This window comes from Cryptotermes secundus, unplaced genomic scaffold, assembly GCF_002891405.2.
Source record: "Cryptotermes secundus unplaced genomic scaffold, Csec_1.0 scaffold548, whole genome shotgun sequence".
Lineage (NCBI taxonomy): Eukaryota > Metazoa > Arthropoda > Insecta > Blattodea > Kalotermitidae > Cryptotermes > Cryptotermes secundus.
The window spans coordinates 688,797-705,736 of NW_019732380.1; the positions used below are offsets into that span (position 1 = coordinate 688,797).

At 41.8% G+C, this 16,940-nt stretch overlaps 1 protein-coding gene and 1 pseudogene across 1 annotated transcript in view; both read left to right on the forward strand.

Moving 5' to 3' along the window:
• Window positions 1-291: 291 nt before the first annotated feature.
• LOC111867645 lies at window positions 292-410 on the forward strand (annotated as a pseudogene).
• Window positions 411-5,072: 4,662 nt separating this feature from the next.
• LOC111867641 (odorant receptor 4-like) overlaps window positions 5,073-16,940 on the forward strand; it is an 18,045-nt gene continuing 6,177 nt past the window's right edge. Inside the window, exons 1-2 of the mRNA XM_023857658.2 lie at window positions 5,073-5,133; window positions 15,540-16,095. Of these exons, the coding sequence (XP_023713426.2) occupies window positions 15,644-16,095 (452 nt within the window). The 5' untranslated portion in view covers window positions 5,073-5,133; window positions 15,540-15,643. The remainder of the gene's footprint in view (window positions 5,134-15,539; window positions 16,096-16,940) is intronic.

The window sequence follows — 16,940 nt, forward strand, 5'->3', positions numbered from 1 at the left end:
TGCTACCGCGTGCCCGCAAATTATGTTGTAAAATAATTAAATTAATTTCATCTCCAGTTTTTTCTCATTAATTTATTTTCTGTTCTGGCATTATGGAAATTAAATACACGCCATAATATATGTGCATTCTGCCTTTTACTATTGTTTTACCTTAGTTTTTTTTAATTTTATCTTTTGTGTGCTAATTATCTCGAAAAATTCATACAAACTCCTTAGAAAATTAAAAACATGAAACAATCACGTAAACTAATGGAACACTGGCTCTAAGTTCAGCAAGTTAGAAAACACAGAGTCAACGGCCATATCGTGTTGAAAACAGCGGTTCTCACCTGCTCATCGAAGTTAAGCAACATTGGGCGTGGTTGGTAATGGGAAAGGTGACCAGTTGCAAACACCACGTGCTGTTGACATTCCTTTTGGCTGATCACAGCAGCCATGCGTGCTAAGGCATGAATTGTTTTCGTCCGCTAGAACACTGGGATCGTGGGTTCGAATCCCACTGTAGGCATGGACGTCTGTGCGTTTATTCTATGTAGGTAGCGGCCTTGAGACAAACTGATCCCTCGTCCAAGGAGTCCTACCGACTGTGTATAGGATTAAGAAAGTGAAGAAGTGACCAAGGTCTACAAGGACTGTAGGGCCACAGATAAATACTTCAAAACAATTCACCAGTTAATCTTTCCGATAATGTACCAAGTGAAGATGACCTAATAAAAGGGGTCTCAAGAAGCTAGTGGATTTCGAAATAAACATTAGGCACCATAAAGTTGTGTTGTTTGTATTAAAAGTAAAATAAAACTTTACTGATAGGCCTACACTAATAATACATAAGTTTCCAGGGGTCGGAGGAGGGAATAAACTTCAGACTAATTGCTGCAGCACTGGGTGTTTGGTACCCTATTTTCATAATCTGCTGGTTTGGGGAACGCCTAACTGAACAGGTATATTTATGATATTAAATTCAAATTCTTAGTAACTCCAAATAAAAAGTTCAACGTAAACCTAACTTAACAGCACATGTATTATGTTTGCCAAAAGAAAGGAAGGTTTGAATTCGGGATAGCTGAGTCGATATAGCGTCGGGTTACGTGCTAAACGACTGGGCTTCAATTCCCGGCAGGGAAAAGAGATTTTTCTCTTCTTCACAGCGTCCAGGCCGCTCTGTGGTCCACAATTATCAACGAATCTCTCTCCGAGACTGAAGTGTCAGGGATGTGAAGCTGCCCACTGACCTCCATCTACTACCGAGATCAAGATCGGTGGAGCTCTACATCCACTCCCCGATACGTATTTATGGCGCGGTGCTTAATTAATTAAGGAAACCTTGTATTTATCTTACCTTATAGAAAATGAAGCTAAGACATTCCAGCAGTAATGTCTAGCTTCCATAGTTTTTAATAAATTATTTATATTGTGAAATGTAGACCCATTGATAGGCAACGACTCGGTAAACATATTCCCGCAGCAAAAAATACGCAGGAAACCATCGGATAAGTTCCACTGCTATCCAACGGCGCTGTAAATACAACAGTGTTTTCTACGGGTCCGCCTCGAGACTATATAAATGGTACAGAACAGAATCAGAACCGACAGAGGAGGAGAATGGAGCGAGTCCTCGGCAGCCCAGGAAGAAGCGTTCCGCTGAAGATTAATTGTGTGTTACTGTAATTGATTTCTATTAAGAGAGGTTGTAAAAGATGTGTTAATAAATCCAATCATCCAGTCAAACTCCATTATTATTATTCACACTGACATAAATACGTGTCAATATTGTATAACTTAAAGTCAGATAAATTGAATGTTAGTATAATTCTTCGGCTATCAAGGATTAAGCCCTCTGGTCTGTTTCCATTTAGAATTAATACAACTTACTGTTGCAGCAGAGTCCTGTTGCCCTGTTTATAAGCTCTCTATCCCGGTGAGCCAAAGCGGTCTACAATTATATCTTGTGGGGTATAACGCCTGTATGATACTGACTGTCAATTGACATTTCGGAGGAACCTGTCTCCATTTTTAATGCTACTTCCTGCCTGCTTCATGCCGGTTTCTTGCTTGGATTACTCTTCAACCCTGACTACAGAGACGATATATTCCTCCGAAACGTCGATTATCAACATACTAAAAGGCGCTTACCTCAAAGATTGAACTCTTTATAACCACCGGTGTGAGACCTCAAATCCTACAAATCAGACTAGCTGAAGCCTTACGTTGTAAAGATCCGTTAAATATTAACCTCCCTTCTACGTTAGAACATTCTTTCTTATAAGTCCTTCTTCTTCAGTCCAAATATTTAATAATTTATAGTTTTTCTACACTACAGGCTTCAAACGTAATTGTGGTGTTTTCTGTTCTCACAGAGTTTGTCCGTGCAAGAAGCCTCCATCCGCTGTGGATGGTACACCAGAACAGCACGGTTCAAAAGAATATTACTTCTGCTCATCATGCGTTCCCAGAAGCCTACAAAATTCAACGCCGGGAGATTCTTTATTGTATCGCTGGAAACATTTTCTGATGTAAAGTATATATCCATTTTATTTTTAGTATAAGAAAGAGATGGACCCCTCCACTCAGCCCCGTGAGGATAATTGAGGAGCTATTTAAGGAAATAGCAGCTCCGGTCTAGAAAACCGAGATTAATGGCCATCGGGATCCGTTGCGCTGACCACGCGACACCCTCTATCCGCTAAAGTTGGCACTAACTTCGCCTACAAGAGGCGGTGGCTCGGTCGGTATAGTTCGCTTGCGGACTAAAACCACGGAGTTTCTTTTCTTTTTATTGTCAGAAGGAAATGCCTTTAAATCGATATAAATACATCTCTAAACCAGAAAGTCTAGGCATGTAAGAAATATGTTATTAAGAATATTCCCTTGGTATGGCGGCACGCGGTAGCGTAGTTGTTTGAGGCACTATGCTACAAGCCAGAATGTAGCGGGTTCAAGTCCCGATGAGTTCATTGGATCTTTTTCAATTGACCCAATCCTTCTAGTTGCACTATGGCCCTGGGATCGACTCAGCATCTGACAGAAATGAGTACCAGTAGTGTTCTTAAAATATTCTTGGGGGTAAAGGACGGCCGGCGCTTAGGGCTGACAACCTTGCTGCCATCTATGAACCGACTGTCTAGAAAATGTGGGAACCTCAACATCTCATAACCCTATGGGCCTCCATGGCCTGTTACAGGGACACCTTTACTCCCCCCCCCTGGTATGTGGTTTCCCTTGTCAATATAACAATTTAGAGTATGTAAAGTTTAAATGGCCGGTAATGGTAGCCGAACGGTCTAAGGCATGCACTGTCTTCGATCGCTCGGAAGCTCCCACCCAGGGCATGGATATTAGTTTGTGTGTGTGCGTTTGTCTGTGTTTGCGTACAGGTGGAGACCTTGCGACGAGCTGATCACCCGCCCAAGGAGTCCTGCCGAATGTCTAAGATCTAGTAAACCGAAGTGAAAAGGAGAGTTTCATGGAGGTAGGCTAAGGCCCAAATTTGAGCTGTAGCGCCAAAGGTGAAAACATTAAATGAATGAATAACACTCAAATTAAGAAATTAATTTTACTCGCGTAGTTATAAAATAATTATGAAAACAAAAAGAAAATATTGTGAATGAGGGTTCGAACTGACTCCAAAAACTCTGTCGAAATAATTGCGCACGGTTGTAATACCGGTAGTTACGGTAAAAAAAGTAAAGTTATCCCTGTAACATGCCGTGAAGGCCCACAGGATTGTGAGACGTCGAGGGTCCCACATTATCTAGACAATCGGCTCAAAGATGGCGGCAAGGTTGTCAGCCTTACGCGTCGGCCGCGCTTTACTCCCCAGGAAAATTATTTAATTAATTCCTGAGAGGCTGAGTCGTCCCCAAGGCCATAGTGCGGCTGGAAGGATTAGGTCAATTTGAAAAAAACCCAATGACCTCATCGAGACTTGAACCCGCGACCTTCCGGCATGCACAAATACTAGCGACAGAGCGTGTGATGCCCCAAATTTGAGATTAGAGAGGGTATGGTATTACCCAAAGCTAGAGACTTGCGAAAAGAGTTTCGCAGTTATTGCCGTAAATTGTAAACACCGGGACTGGCAAGTAGGTTAAGAATGTGAAGACTCAGCAAGTCTCGGTGTACCACAAAGCCAGTAGCTTACCTCACTCGTACACTGGATTACTCGTGAAAGACTGCTTACACAGCAAGGAGACGCAAGGGGGTCCGCCCCCATCCACCCATGAGAGCCAATGAGGAGGTTATTAGGAGGATTGAGGACACTGAGGGGAGTCACCCACCCTCTTTCGTCAAGGCTGAATCAGCGAAATAAAACCATAAATTAGGGAATTTCGGGGGACCTGTGATCATGTTCTAACAGAATATTCAGTTGTCAGCCGGAGGCTCTCGACGACATGTATTCCATAAGAGGGTGGACAACGGCTGTAATCTACATTTGTATTGCAAGTAAGTCTAGTTGCTCATATACGCCATGCTGTTAAAGGTTGTGTTAATACAAGTGTTATTGTGAGATAATGAGGCAGTATCCAGTGAACCAAGTGAGAGTCAGGGTCGAACCGGGTAGGAATGAATGTACAGTAGCAGACGAGGATAGGAGTGCAGTTCAGGGCACCTCCCCTTCACAACTAGGACGGTAGAATGAGTTTAGCGAGATATGTCATGTAACAGATAAGAGCAGGCCTTTTTATTAATGTATTTATGATTGTAAATAGACAAGTGTACATAGTGGAGAATGTACGCAGGGAGTTCTGATTCGCCCATTAGTAACCATCCTGTCCTCAACCCAGCCCGAGCTCCCCTAGCCAAGACCGCCGACGGCAGCCGAGTGCAACATAGATGTTAGCGAAAGAGAATAACAGACGAAAGTGATTATAAGTTCTCACCCCCTCCCCCTGAGGTGTAACAGAGCGGTATGTGTTTCATAATAGTAGAGAGAATTTCGGTAAAGGCCCTTAAATATAGGGGAGACATTTAAACAGAACCGTTTAATCATTAAATTTAGTATTCTCTCACCCTTATATAACACTTCACGAACTTTACACCCGTAATTTGTATTGTTACTGTTTCCAGATGGCCAACAAGGTATATGCCTACTACACCGTTCTTAAGCGGATGCATGATTCGTAATCGAACAAGGTAATTCGCATGCAGTTTCAGCAAAACACTTCGAGAAAACATGACACTCAAACGGAACAGCTGCAACTGATGTGCTCCATCCAATATGGGAACGAGTGTACGTCATCGGCGATTAGTGACGTAGATCGTTGTCATGTCAGAAAGTTACTAGATTCTGCTTTCAATACACTCCTGATATTTTTTTGTCGGTGGGAAATTCCAAAGAAATTTACAAAGGACTTTTCTTTCACAAGATTGCCTACACAACGTATGACATATATCTGCTTCATAGAGTACATGGGCTTATTATCATCCTTGCTTCAAGTATTCATTTTATAAATTATTGCATGTTTATAAGCTTCTCTGATTATTTTCACAAAGTAAATGTAACAATTTCTTTACAATAAATCAAGTTTACACTCGATAATAAAGAGTAGCTTTCATTAATCTATGGCAAAGAGTTTGGGATTCAACATTGATGACTTCGAACATCGCTGGGGACGGTAGCTTACAACTGCCCAGTTTCGTTTGAATTCTGGGATTCGTTGCTTGAAAAATACAAATGAAATGTATCCAGCAATATATTATTTATATTTATATATAGAATATATAGGTCTATGTGTGGAGAAAGGGCGACGCGGTAACGTAGTTGGTTGAGAAACTATGCTACAAGTCGGAAGGTCGCCGGTTTGATTCCCGATGATTTAATTAGATTTTTCAATTGATTTAACACTTCTAGCCGCACTATGGCCCTGGGTTCCACTTAGCTTCTAAGACAAATGAGTACCAGGAATCTTCCTGGGAATAAAAGGCGGCCGGTACATAAGGCTAACAACCTCACCGCCATCTGCGAGCCGATTTTCTAGAAAGTGTGGGAGTCTCGACGTCTCACAACGCTTCACGGTCTGTTACAGGGATAGCTTTATCTTTTTACCTTTATACTTTGAGTTTTAGCCTGTTATAGGTCACTTACTGTGATATATGATATCTGGTTGTCAACAAAACGTTATGGTGTTCAGGATAGGTTTCACAAAATTGGTCAACTGCTTCCTTCGGTTTTAGAGAAATAAGCAAAGACAAAAGGTTAATCAGCTCCGTCCAGTGTGGCTGATAAAATGTTTTTTCTTTATTTCCTTTTTAATCTTTCATTCTTGACATGTTTCAGTCTGAGAGACCATCTTCAGAAGGATATATCAATACGGGAAGAAGCTACTATTACAATGTGATTGGTCAATATCAGTACATACATAGTGTATCATCACAATGTCATGAATATAAAAGCTGAGCCTTTAACAACTTCAGCGACGTGCATGAATACATTAAAATATTTATAAATTATTGCAATTAGTCTGTTTACAAGTGTGGTTTAAAATAGATTTTGTTAAAATTCAGAACCAATTTCGTTCTTGTTCTTTATATTTCCTCTCTTTAGAGGAATTTGAGTGTCTACCACGTCCTAGTTCTGTTGTTTGAAAAATAGGACTCTTTAGTGTCGTCCTGTTGTTCGGGCCGCCCTGCGTTGTTATACTGTTATATTGTTCCTGCCCGCAGCAATCAGAATATACATTCTATAAGCTAATGTTATGGGTGTTTAGATGACATGATGAGGCGTCCAGCGGCGAATCCTCAGAAANTTGACATATCCTTCTGAAGCTGGTCTCTGAGACCGAAACATGTAAAGGATTAAAGATTAAAAAGGAAATAAAGAAAAGACATTTTATCAGTCACACTAGCCGAAGTTGACTGAACTTTTGTATTATTGTTAGTGTGACGGACCGGGATGAACCAAATAAAAGCAAAGATAAGCAATGCACAATCTTCAGAGTCGCATTAATTATATCATTTTGCCTTTCAGAAAGCAGATTGTAACATGTTGAGTAAAATTAACCTTCCGTTCATGAAGATGATTTGCTTTTCTGACACCCATCTGCCTTCCATCTTGTAAAAGTAGATCTGTGCTTCCTTTCTAAACGCTATTTAACTTTCCGAAAACCAAACTTACGCCTGCTGAGAGAATTTTTTTTTTTGTTTAATCAGCAATCAGAATATACATTCTACAAGCTAATGTTATGGGTGTTTAGATGACATGATGAGGCGTCCAGCGGCGAATCCTCAGAAATTCAAATCAGGTCAATTGGCCAGTTTCGCTTGAGGCGTCTGTTGCCTTCTCTTATCGATAGCGTCTTTAGGAGTGGATTTTTGTGAGTTATGATTTTGTTGTGATGTCTATTGCTTTTTTGTTGGATGACGTCTTGTACGTGAGATATACCGAGATCGGTGTGGAGATTTGCGTTGGAGACATACCGTGGCGTGTCGACTATCATTCGTAGGATCTTAGATTGGCTTCTTTGGATTATTGCTGTGTTGGATTTGCTGGCGCAGCCCCATAGTTCCAGGCCGTACGTCCAAATAGGAATGACTATAGTCTTGTAGATCAGAATTTTATTTTCGACTGTTAGCTTTGATTTTCTGCCTATTAGCCAGTTTAGCTGTTTAATGGTTAGGTCTACTTGTTTTCGTTTCTTGACTACATGCTGCTTCCATGTTAGTTTGTTGTCTATAGTCATACCTAGGTATTTTATTTCTGTTTTGCGTGGTATGCTGAGAGAATGAAATATAAAAAAGCACATGCATTTTCGAAAAGCATCTTTGTTGCAGAACTCCGCCTTAATTGGACCGCTTCCTTCATAATTTCGATTTGTAAACCACTGGATACTTTATTTCTTTTTGTATAGCTCTCTCAAACAATACTTCTTGCACACTTATTCTCAAACATGTAATTCTTGAGCACTGTAATTTGAATATGTTTCTTTCTTCTGAAATGAATATTGAACAGATTGCATAATGACTTTATTACGTATGCGTTTCAGATATTTTTATACGTATTCATTAGTGACCCATGATTCTTAGACTCTTTAACGTCGCTTTCTCAACTGCATTGGCTATACGACGTCTACAAATTAACTTTGATATTTAAAACTTCGTAATTTCTTTTACTTGATGATGACAAGACATTTTTAAATAATGATAGAGCACGGATGGCAAATGAGACGACGTCTGGTTACAAATGAGTGTCCCTATATCTTCTCGCGGAACTATGTAAAATCACTCAAATTCTCAGTATATCTCACCAGCGATCTAGAGACGGAGCTCCAAAACAATATAAAGAACGAACTCCGTGATTTTAGTCCACAAGCAAACTATGCCGACCGAGCGACCGCCGCTTGTCGGCGAAGTTAGTGCCAACTTTGGCCGCGCCATAGCTCAAGCGGTTAGTCGCTGGCTTCCCACGGTGGCGGCCCGGGTTCGATCCCGGTTCTGATCAAGTGGGGTTTGTGGTGGACAAAGTGGCGCTGGCCGGTCACGGTAGCCGATCGGTCTAAGGCATGCACTGTCTTCGCTCGCTCGGAAACCGGCATCGTGGGTTCGAATCCCACTCAGGGCATGGATGTTTGTATGCGTTTTTCTGTGTTTGTGTACAGGTAGAGGCCTTGCGACGAGCTGATCACCCGCCCAAGGAGTCCTACTGTATGTCTAAGATCTAGAAAAACCGAAGTGAACCGAGTAGTTCATGGAGGTAGGCCTAGGCCCACTGGGGCTGTAGTGCCAAGGAAAAAGAAAGTGGCGCTGTGTTGGGTTTTCTCCGAGTACTTCGGCTTCCCCTGCCAATCGTCATTCCACCAGATTCTCCATCATCATATTCACCCGGTGCAGGTACAATAGGTCAATCAGTGGTCACCGTGCCGAGTGGACCCAGTTGGATCTACCCCCCCTAAGCGAATTAAAAATTAATTAATTAATGCCAACTTTTGCTGATAGAGTGTGTAGGTGGTCAGCGCAACGAATTCCCATGACCGTTAATTTCGATTTTCTAGACCGGAGTCGCTACTTTACATTCAAGTAACTCCTGAATTATCCCCACAAAGCTGAGTGGACCCCGTTCCAGACCCCGTTCAGAAAATGTGATAGCGCTGAGAATCGAACCCGGACCTCTGAATCTGTAGCCAGGAACTCGTTTTCAAGAGTTTACAACTACCATTTTCATATCCATGGAAACTTTTGTCTAACACCCAGTTTGGACAGTTTGTCCAAGAGTTCTTTTCCTAGAAATGCCTACATGTCACAACGTCATCCTACCATTCGAGGTTATATAATGTGAGTTACTGACAGCGTCATTAAACAGAACTAGAAATTTATAAAATGGAAGTATACCGATGAACGGGATATGATATTGCTCAACCACGTATAATCTCCCATTACTCCATACATATTAGGTTCGTATTTACAAAGGTATGGCTCATTTATTTAGGACTCCACCAGGAACACGCGTGTTCTTCAATTTCTTACAAATAACGGTTTAAAAGAAAGAGGAGTCACTGTCTGTTACATCACAACTGCATAGCTCTCCACACACGTCATTTTCAGATCTTAATAAGTAAAGAAACTCCCAGCTAAATTCCTTTTAGATGAGATATAAGAACAACCTCAAAGACAGATCAGTCCACAAAACGTCAAAACGGCTGTGGCGTCAACTTCTGGCATTGGATTCAGATTAAGATATCAGCATTGCAAACGCAAATATCATAATATTCTTCATTCAATTAAAATCTCTCTGAATCAGGTAAATATTATTGTTAATCTTTTTATTTAATACAAAATAATACAGTTTTTAAGTTTAATTTTCACACTTATCTCTTTGTACTTACTGACTTAATCCGTTCCTCTTATGCCTTTCGGTGTCGAGTTTTCTTTTTTCATTTTGATTATTTTACAGACGGTAGGACTCCTTGGATGAGTGATCAGCTCGTCGCAAGGCCTCTACCGACACACAGGATAACACAAACAAAATAAACACACATACCAAACATCCATGTCTTATGTGGGATTCGAACCCACGATCCCGGCTTCTGAGCAAGCGAATACAGTACATGCCTTAGACTTTTGGGCTACCGTGACCGGCATCTCTTTCTAACGATGTAAATTTTTTCTAATTGCACTGTGTAAACTCAGTGTTCTCTGTTTCTGCATTTTACCTTAGCGCGCTGTGATCCTTTGTATCACGTGATATTCGAGGTTCTTACGAAGGTCGTTATCTCATCTTACTACTACGGTATAAGTTTACCGACGTTTCGAAGGAATACTTCCCTCCTAAACGTCGGTAAACTTGTACCAAACCCAAGCCACAATATCCTAGAAGACAGTTTTTTCCGTCAAAATCGCGTGATCAGACCGAATGCTCAATGTGATAGTCTAAAAATGCTATAGAATCACGTCGTATAGCGTGAAGTCTGTCGCAATAGGTGTATAAGTGATTATAGACCTGTATACACTGAATTAAAAGGAATTAGTGCATAAACTACATAAAATGTTTCTCAAACTGTAAAACTTTTCTAGCTTCTATTACTTACATTTCTTTCCACTATCCTATCAACTTTTGAATTCCTGAACCAACCTTTATGAAACTTGGCATTTATATCATGGAACCTGAGCCCATCTCAACGGTCTACTTCATAAACCTCTCCCATCAGTCTGTGTATCTTCTATCGTTGCTAGGCAACTGCTCGGTAAACACGATCCCACGACAACGTATACAAGCAACAATAGGGGAATTGTTAGACGCATAGATCTATGTATCTGATTCTGTGTAACGTATCGTTGCTAGGCAACGGTTCGGTAAACACCTGTAGGTGGCAACGAAGAATTTTTGGAGGCGTAGTTTTCTATGAGGTCAATGTCGTATCAAAGGAAAGTAAGCGATTACTTCTCGCCAGAATTTCTTGAATTATATCAAACTATCCCATTGACCTGGACAGTGTCCATTTCATTACCACCTCCCTAGGATCTCACTCCCCTCTTTCCTTCCAACCGGCACAGTTACAGGACACAGTCGGTCGCATGGAGTCGCAACTCGGGAGACCACGATCTAAGAAGTCACCGCCTTGAAAACCTCAGAACACACATCTCATTAGTGATATCAGTCAAAATGTTTCCAAGTCTTAAATTGATCGTGTGAGAGATCGAATTGTTTCGTATGAAAAGAGTAGCACTACAAATGTATTCAAAGCAAAACCGCTAGATCCAGAATACAAAGCTGAATTACATCTTTCATTTTTCTGCACTGAAGAATTCCCAAACGAATCCGTGTTACTGCTAAAGTCTAAAATTTCTCTTTTACATATTACATCTCATTGCCCGGACAGTTCAGATTGTACAGCGACGGGCTAAGTGCTGGAAGGCCGGGGTTAGATTCCCGGCAGGGAAAATTGATTTTTCTCTTCTCAGCAGCGTCCAGACCGGCTCTTATCCAATACGTACCAAGGGATATTTCCCCTGGGATAAAGCGGTCGGGGAGTGAAGCTGAGCATTCCCTTCTAGTGCCGAGGTCAAGAATGGTGGAGCTATAACGCCACTCGCCAGCTTATCTTCGTGGTATAATAATTAATTAAGCACAAGGCCATATTTCCCCAAAAATATCATATACCAATTCTGATTTAGGGCACGGTCTCCACAGCGTACTAAAATACTGTAACGTGTCGGCAAACCAGAGGAGTAACTTCTAGGGAAACGCTAGAATGGACCGTTACATAGGAAGTAACAATAGCGGCACTGTAACCCCATCCAGCATCGCCGAGTTGTTGTAAGCTGTGATTGTAACACTGCAAGTGTAAATGATTGTATAGTGTGTGTAAACGAGCGAAGGAAATAAATCCGCTATGTTGGGACAACGGCGTGAACTTATTTGTAGCGTGACACACGAAACACGCTACATTGGTGTCAGAAGTGGGATTGAGCTACACACGTGACTGACAAGATTCGAACTCAAGACACGCTACATTGGTGTCAGAAGTGTTTTACAAACTTTAACACGCGTCCTACAACAAAAAAATGGAGATGCAACAAATGGTGGAACTCCTACTGAAGGAAATTAGAGAGAAACACGAAACAACGGAGGCCAACAGAAAAGCTGACCAGGCGAAGGCGGACGCCAGACACGCACAACTGATGGCCGATTGGAAAGCCTGGGGGGAAGAGAGGAGAACCACCCACGAGGAGATTGAGCCCCACCCAGAAGCGATGCAGTCCGTACTGGAGCATCGAGAAGTCCCCGTAGAAGACGCCCCGAGAATACCGGTCGGAGAACCGAAGAAACGGCGTAGGGACCAGAAACTTGCCGCGGAGCGGCGCCGCCAGAAGAAGTTGGCTGTCACAAACAGAGGAACTAGCCGCCGGGTAGAGGCGACACGGCAGAAAGAAAACCGCAGAAAGACATCCCGTCGAGCGACAGTGGCACGACGTTGGAGAAAAGACTTTAAGAAGGAAACTCCCCAGGGAAACTTCGGGTGCCAGCGGAAGAAATTGGCCGTCGACCACGGAAGAACGATACGCCGGGCGAATGTGGAAAACCTCAAGACAGACATCCTCAGGAATACCACCCAGAAAAAGTGTGGACCCCACGAGAGGTTGGGATTCGCCAGCGAGGGGACGACCTTCCGTGTCAGAGTAGCACGGCGTAACAGGATCCCCAGAAAGAACTGGGTAAGGGACAACATACCGGGAGGAAACGCGAGAGGATACATGCCCGGAAGAGACAACGGGGGCAACCGCAATAGAATAAGGGGAATAGGAATAGAGCCCCATAGAAAAATCCCCAGGACATACAGGAAGACGACGGGACTAATGATCAAGAAGCGTATAGCCGGATCTCCCGTCGGCCTACGACAAGAAAAAAGTTGGAAAAAGTGGAGGGGCCGACCCCCTCCGAAACGGAAAAAGGGAAACGGCCCTTATGGGAGGAACCGGTAACATAGAAGTACCGGCCTCCCCAACAAGAATGAATGGAGAACGAATGAATGTCAAACAAGACGACCGACAAACTCTGGACCTTGTGGGTGCTCGGGACGAGCACAACTGAAGAGAGGGGCGGATGCGGTAAGAGGAACAGCGCAACAAGACTCGCGAAGGACACCAAGGCCGAACGCAGAAGTTACTCCTCTGGTTTGCCGACACGTTACAATATAATAAAAAATAGAATAATTTTCGAGGAAACTACAACGATGTGTGCAGGGCATTTTTGGAGTTACAATGTTCGCATACACAGTGCACCGACTTATGATGGATAAATCCTTAAATACAAATTATGAAAAGATTCCGTCCAATCATCGAGGCGTTAGCTAGGCGCAAGTACATACATACGTATATAGGCCTGCCGATATATAGATAGCGTTATTGGAGCGGATATTTCTTATTCAGAGGTGCTGAAATTGGTAAATCCGCCAAAACCTAGAGATGGACATTTTTCACGATAACAGCTTCTCACATACACTGCGTATACGTGAAAGCAAAACCATAAATACTCATTTCACTAACTAACTAACAAACTACACGAAATGAAGTCCTTCCGAAACGTCCAGCCGCTCAGCTGCTCGAGAACTGACCAACATTTTACGGCATCCAAAAGTTCATTACCGTGTTCACAAGAGCCCTTCCTTGGTCCCAGTCCTGAGCACGATAAATCGAGTCCAGACACCCCGCATCCTATTTCTCTAGGATCCTTCTTAATATTATCCTACCGCCCACGTCTAGATCTTCATATTGGTCTTCTTCCTTCTGACTTTCCCATAAAATACCTGTATGCATTCCTGTTATCCTCCATTCGCGCTACAGGCTCTGTCCATCTCACCTTCCTTTACTTGATCATTCTAATTGTATTTGGCGAAGAGTACGAGGTACAATTTATGAAGATCCTCTTCATGCAGTCTTCTCCAGCCTAATGGTATTTCATTCTTCTTGGGTCTACATATATTCCTCATCACCCTGTTTCCGAACACCCTCAGTCTACGTTCTTCGTATAATGTTAGAGACCAAGTTTCACGCCCATACAAAACCATAGACAAGATTATGCTTTTCTATGCTGCAGGCTTTAAGCTTTTAGAAAAGAGACGAGAAGAGAAACGGTTCTGAACTGAAAGGTAAGAAGAAGAAGAAGAAGAAGCCGAATTGAATCTGCTTTTAACTTTCTCGTGAAACAAGAGACTCCTTTAAAAAATGTGTTTCCTGAAGGTGGCCCTATGCGGTTGAAACATGTAGCATAAACACCGAATCTACATATATTTTAATGAAATTTTAAACAGTTAACGAACATTTAGTGAATTAAGTGTGAATTAATATTGTTAAATTAATGTTGTTACATTATAGATGGCAAACAAGACTATAAGTTATACCTCACTGTAACAGGATGCTGAAATATAATATTGTCAACATTTAATTTTCTCTGTATTTACTTTTAGACAAACCTCCTTAGCAGCGTCGGGGGGCTCACGGTAGCATAGTTGGTTGAGGCACTATGCTACAGACCGCAAGGTCGCGGGTTCGAGTCCCGATGAGGTGGATTTTTTCAATTTACTTAATCCTTCCAGCCGCACTATTGGCCATAGGTCGACTCAGCCTCTAACAGAAATGAGTACAAGGAATCTTCCTGGGGATAAAGGGCGGCCGGAGCATAAGGCTGACTTCACCGCCATCTGTGAGTCGATTGTCTGGAGAATGTGGGAGTCTTGACGTCTCACAACCCTATGGGACTCCACAGCCTGTTACAGGGGTATCATTGCCCTTTTTTACCTTTATATATTATTATGCGTCTCTGGAGTACAGCAGTAATGTAAAACGTCCAGATGGAAGACAGAGTAACCAGTATCCACTTGTGATGCATTTAATAAATTCAAGCCTTAACAGGGTGATTCTAAATTGTTGTCGGCCTCGACGTCTCACAACCATATGGGCATCCATGGCCTGTTAGAAGGAAAACTTTACCTTTTGCCATAGCAGCGTCAATTATAGCTTCTGTGTTTCTCTTCTACGCTATTCATATAATCAGCATAGACCAAAAATAATGAAGTCACTAACATGTCTAATTATTAATGAATTTTCAGAAATGCCTCTTGGACAATTTCGAGCTTCTAGAAACAAAGCACAAGAAAAATCGAAATCGGAAAGGATTCTCAGACTGCAACTGAAATTCTTTCTGCTTGGAGGAATCCGGCCATCTGAAAATATACGCTCCTCTCCAGTGAAGCTAAGAATATATAACACATTGTCGGCGGTCACTCATATAATGTATATTCCTTCATTCTATGGTCAGTGTTATGCTTTGTATATGGAACTTGATAATTTAACGCAAATGACTGGAATAATATTCGAAATGATAGCAGCACTTCTTCATTTCTCCATAGCAACCTATCTGCTGCTTAACAGAAAGCCATTAGAACACCTCATCTCAAGAACTGAGGAATCATTTGCGGAAAGCAGGAGCAGACTTCCTTTAGGAAGAGAACATAACCTCATTATTGACGACGCTATGAAGAAGATCAAATTATACTCATGGATATTCATATCCACGAATATTTTAACATGGTTTCTTTGGATTTCAGTCCCACATATCTTCTGGACCATCCATTACGTAAAGAATAAAAGAATAGAGGAAGAAGGAGGTGAAATTGACACTACAATACACTGGGAGCATCTGTCCTACTGCATGGGGATACCACGGTCTGGATTCGATTATCCACTTTATCAATTCGTTTGGGCATATCAATCGATTTTAGTCAGCATTTTGTTGATTGTCAACACTGCATACAACTCGACATATTATGCCCTTACAATATACACGTCAGCTCATTTCAAAGTACTTGCAACTTTGCTGCGGGATATTGACAAATATATAACGCCGAATGATCATAAAAATAATTCCGAAAAGAGTTCAGCGTGGTTAGATGTGACCAACGAAAATATATTTGAAAATGGGACGGATTTTGCAAATACAATGGCTCTGAACCAGTGCGGTGAAATCGAAAAAGAAAATAATAAGAATAGAATGCCACAAGAGGACGCATATCCTTGCTTGCATCCTGAAGATATAAGAGGGAGTGTCCCACAACCTGAAGATTTCTTGGTCAACTGTGTAAAATATCACCAGGCTCTTCTTCTGTAAGTATTTTTAATTTGCAATTTCTCGCTTTGTATGTAAGCATTCTGACGCGTTAGTTAATCATTTTATGATTATTAAGTCTTCAATTCAGATTTGCAGGTTATTGGTTGAATCACCACCTATCTATGCTTTCATAAAAATTCGACCGCCTCTGTGATCTAGAGGTCAGAGTTCCTGGCTACAGAGCCAGAGGTCTGAGTTCGATTCCCGGCGCTACCAGACTTTCTGAGAAGTAATGGGTCTGGAACGGGGTCTACTCAGCCTCGTGAGGATAACTGAGGAGCTATTTCAAGGAAATAGCGGCTCCGGTCTAGAAAACAGAAAGTAACGGCCGTGGGAATCCGTTGCGCTGACCACGCGACACACTCTGTCCACTAAAGCTGGCACTACTTCGCCGACAAGCGCAGTCGCTAGGTCGGTATTATTCGCTTGCGGACTAAAACCATGGATTTTTTTTTCATAAAAATTCAGCCACTTTTTTGGCCACACAGGGGCATCTTCAAGTATAGCTGATGATTCGTTTAAATTGTTATGCTCTCTTAAAATATTATGTAGCTCATACGTCCGAAAAAGTTTTTTGTTTAAACAAATATGTTATTTGTGAAAGATTTGAGTACTTCTTGCAGCGGTAACTATGAAGAATGCCGTCTTCTGAAATGTGGCACCGTGTGAGTAACCACTGTGAGTTCACAGAAAGTCTACTCGGCGCCACATTCCAGAAGACGGCATTCTTCAATGTGTTACCTGTAAAGATATAATACATAGTCATTATAATAATAATCATAATAATAATAATAATTCAATTCAATTCAATTCATGTTTATTTACGTGCAATAACTTAACA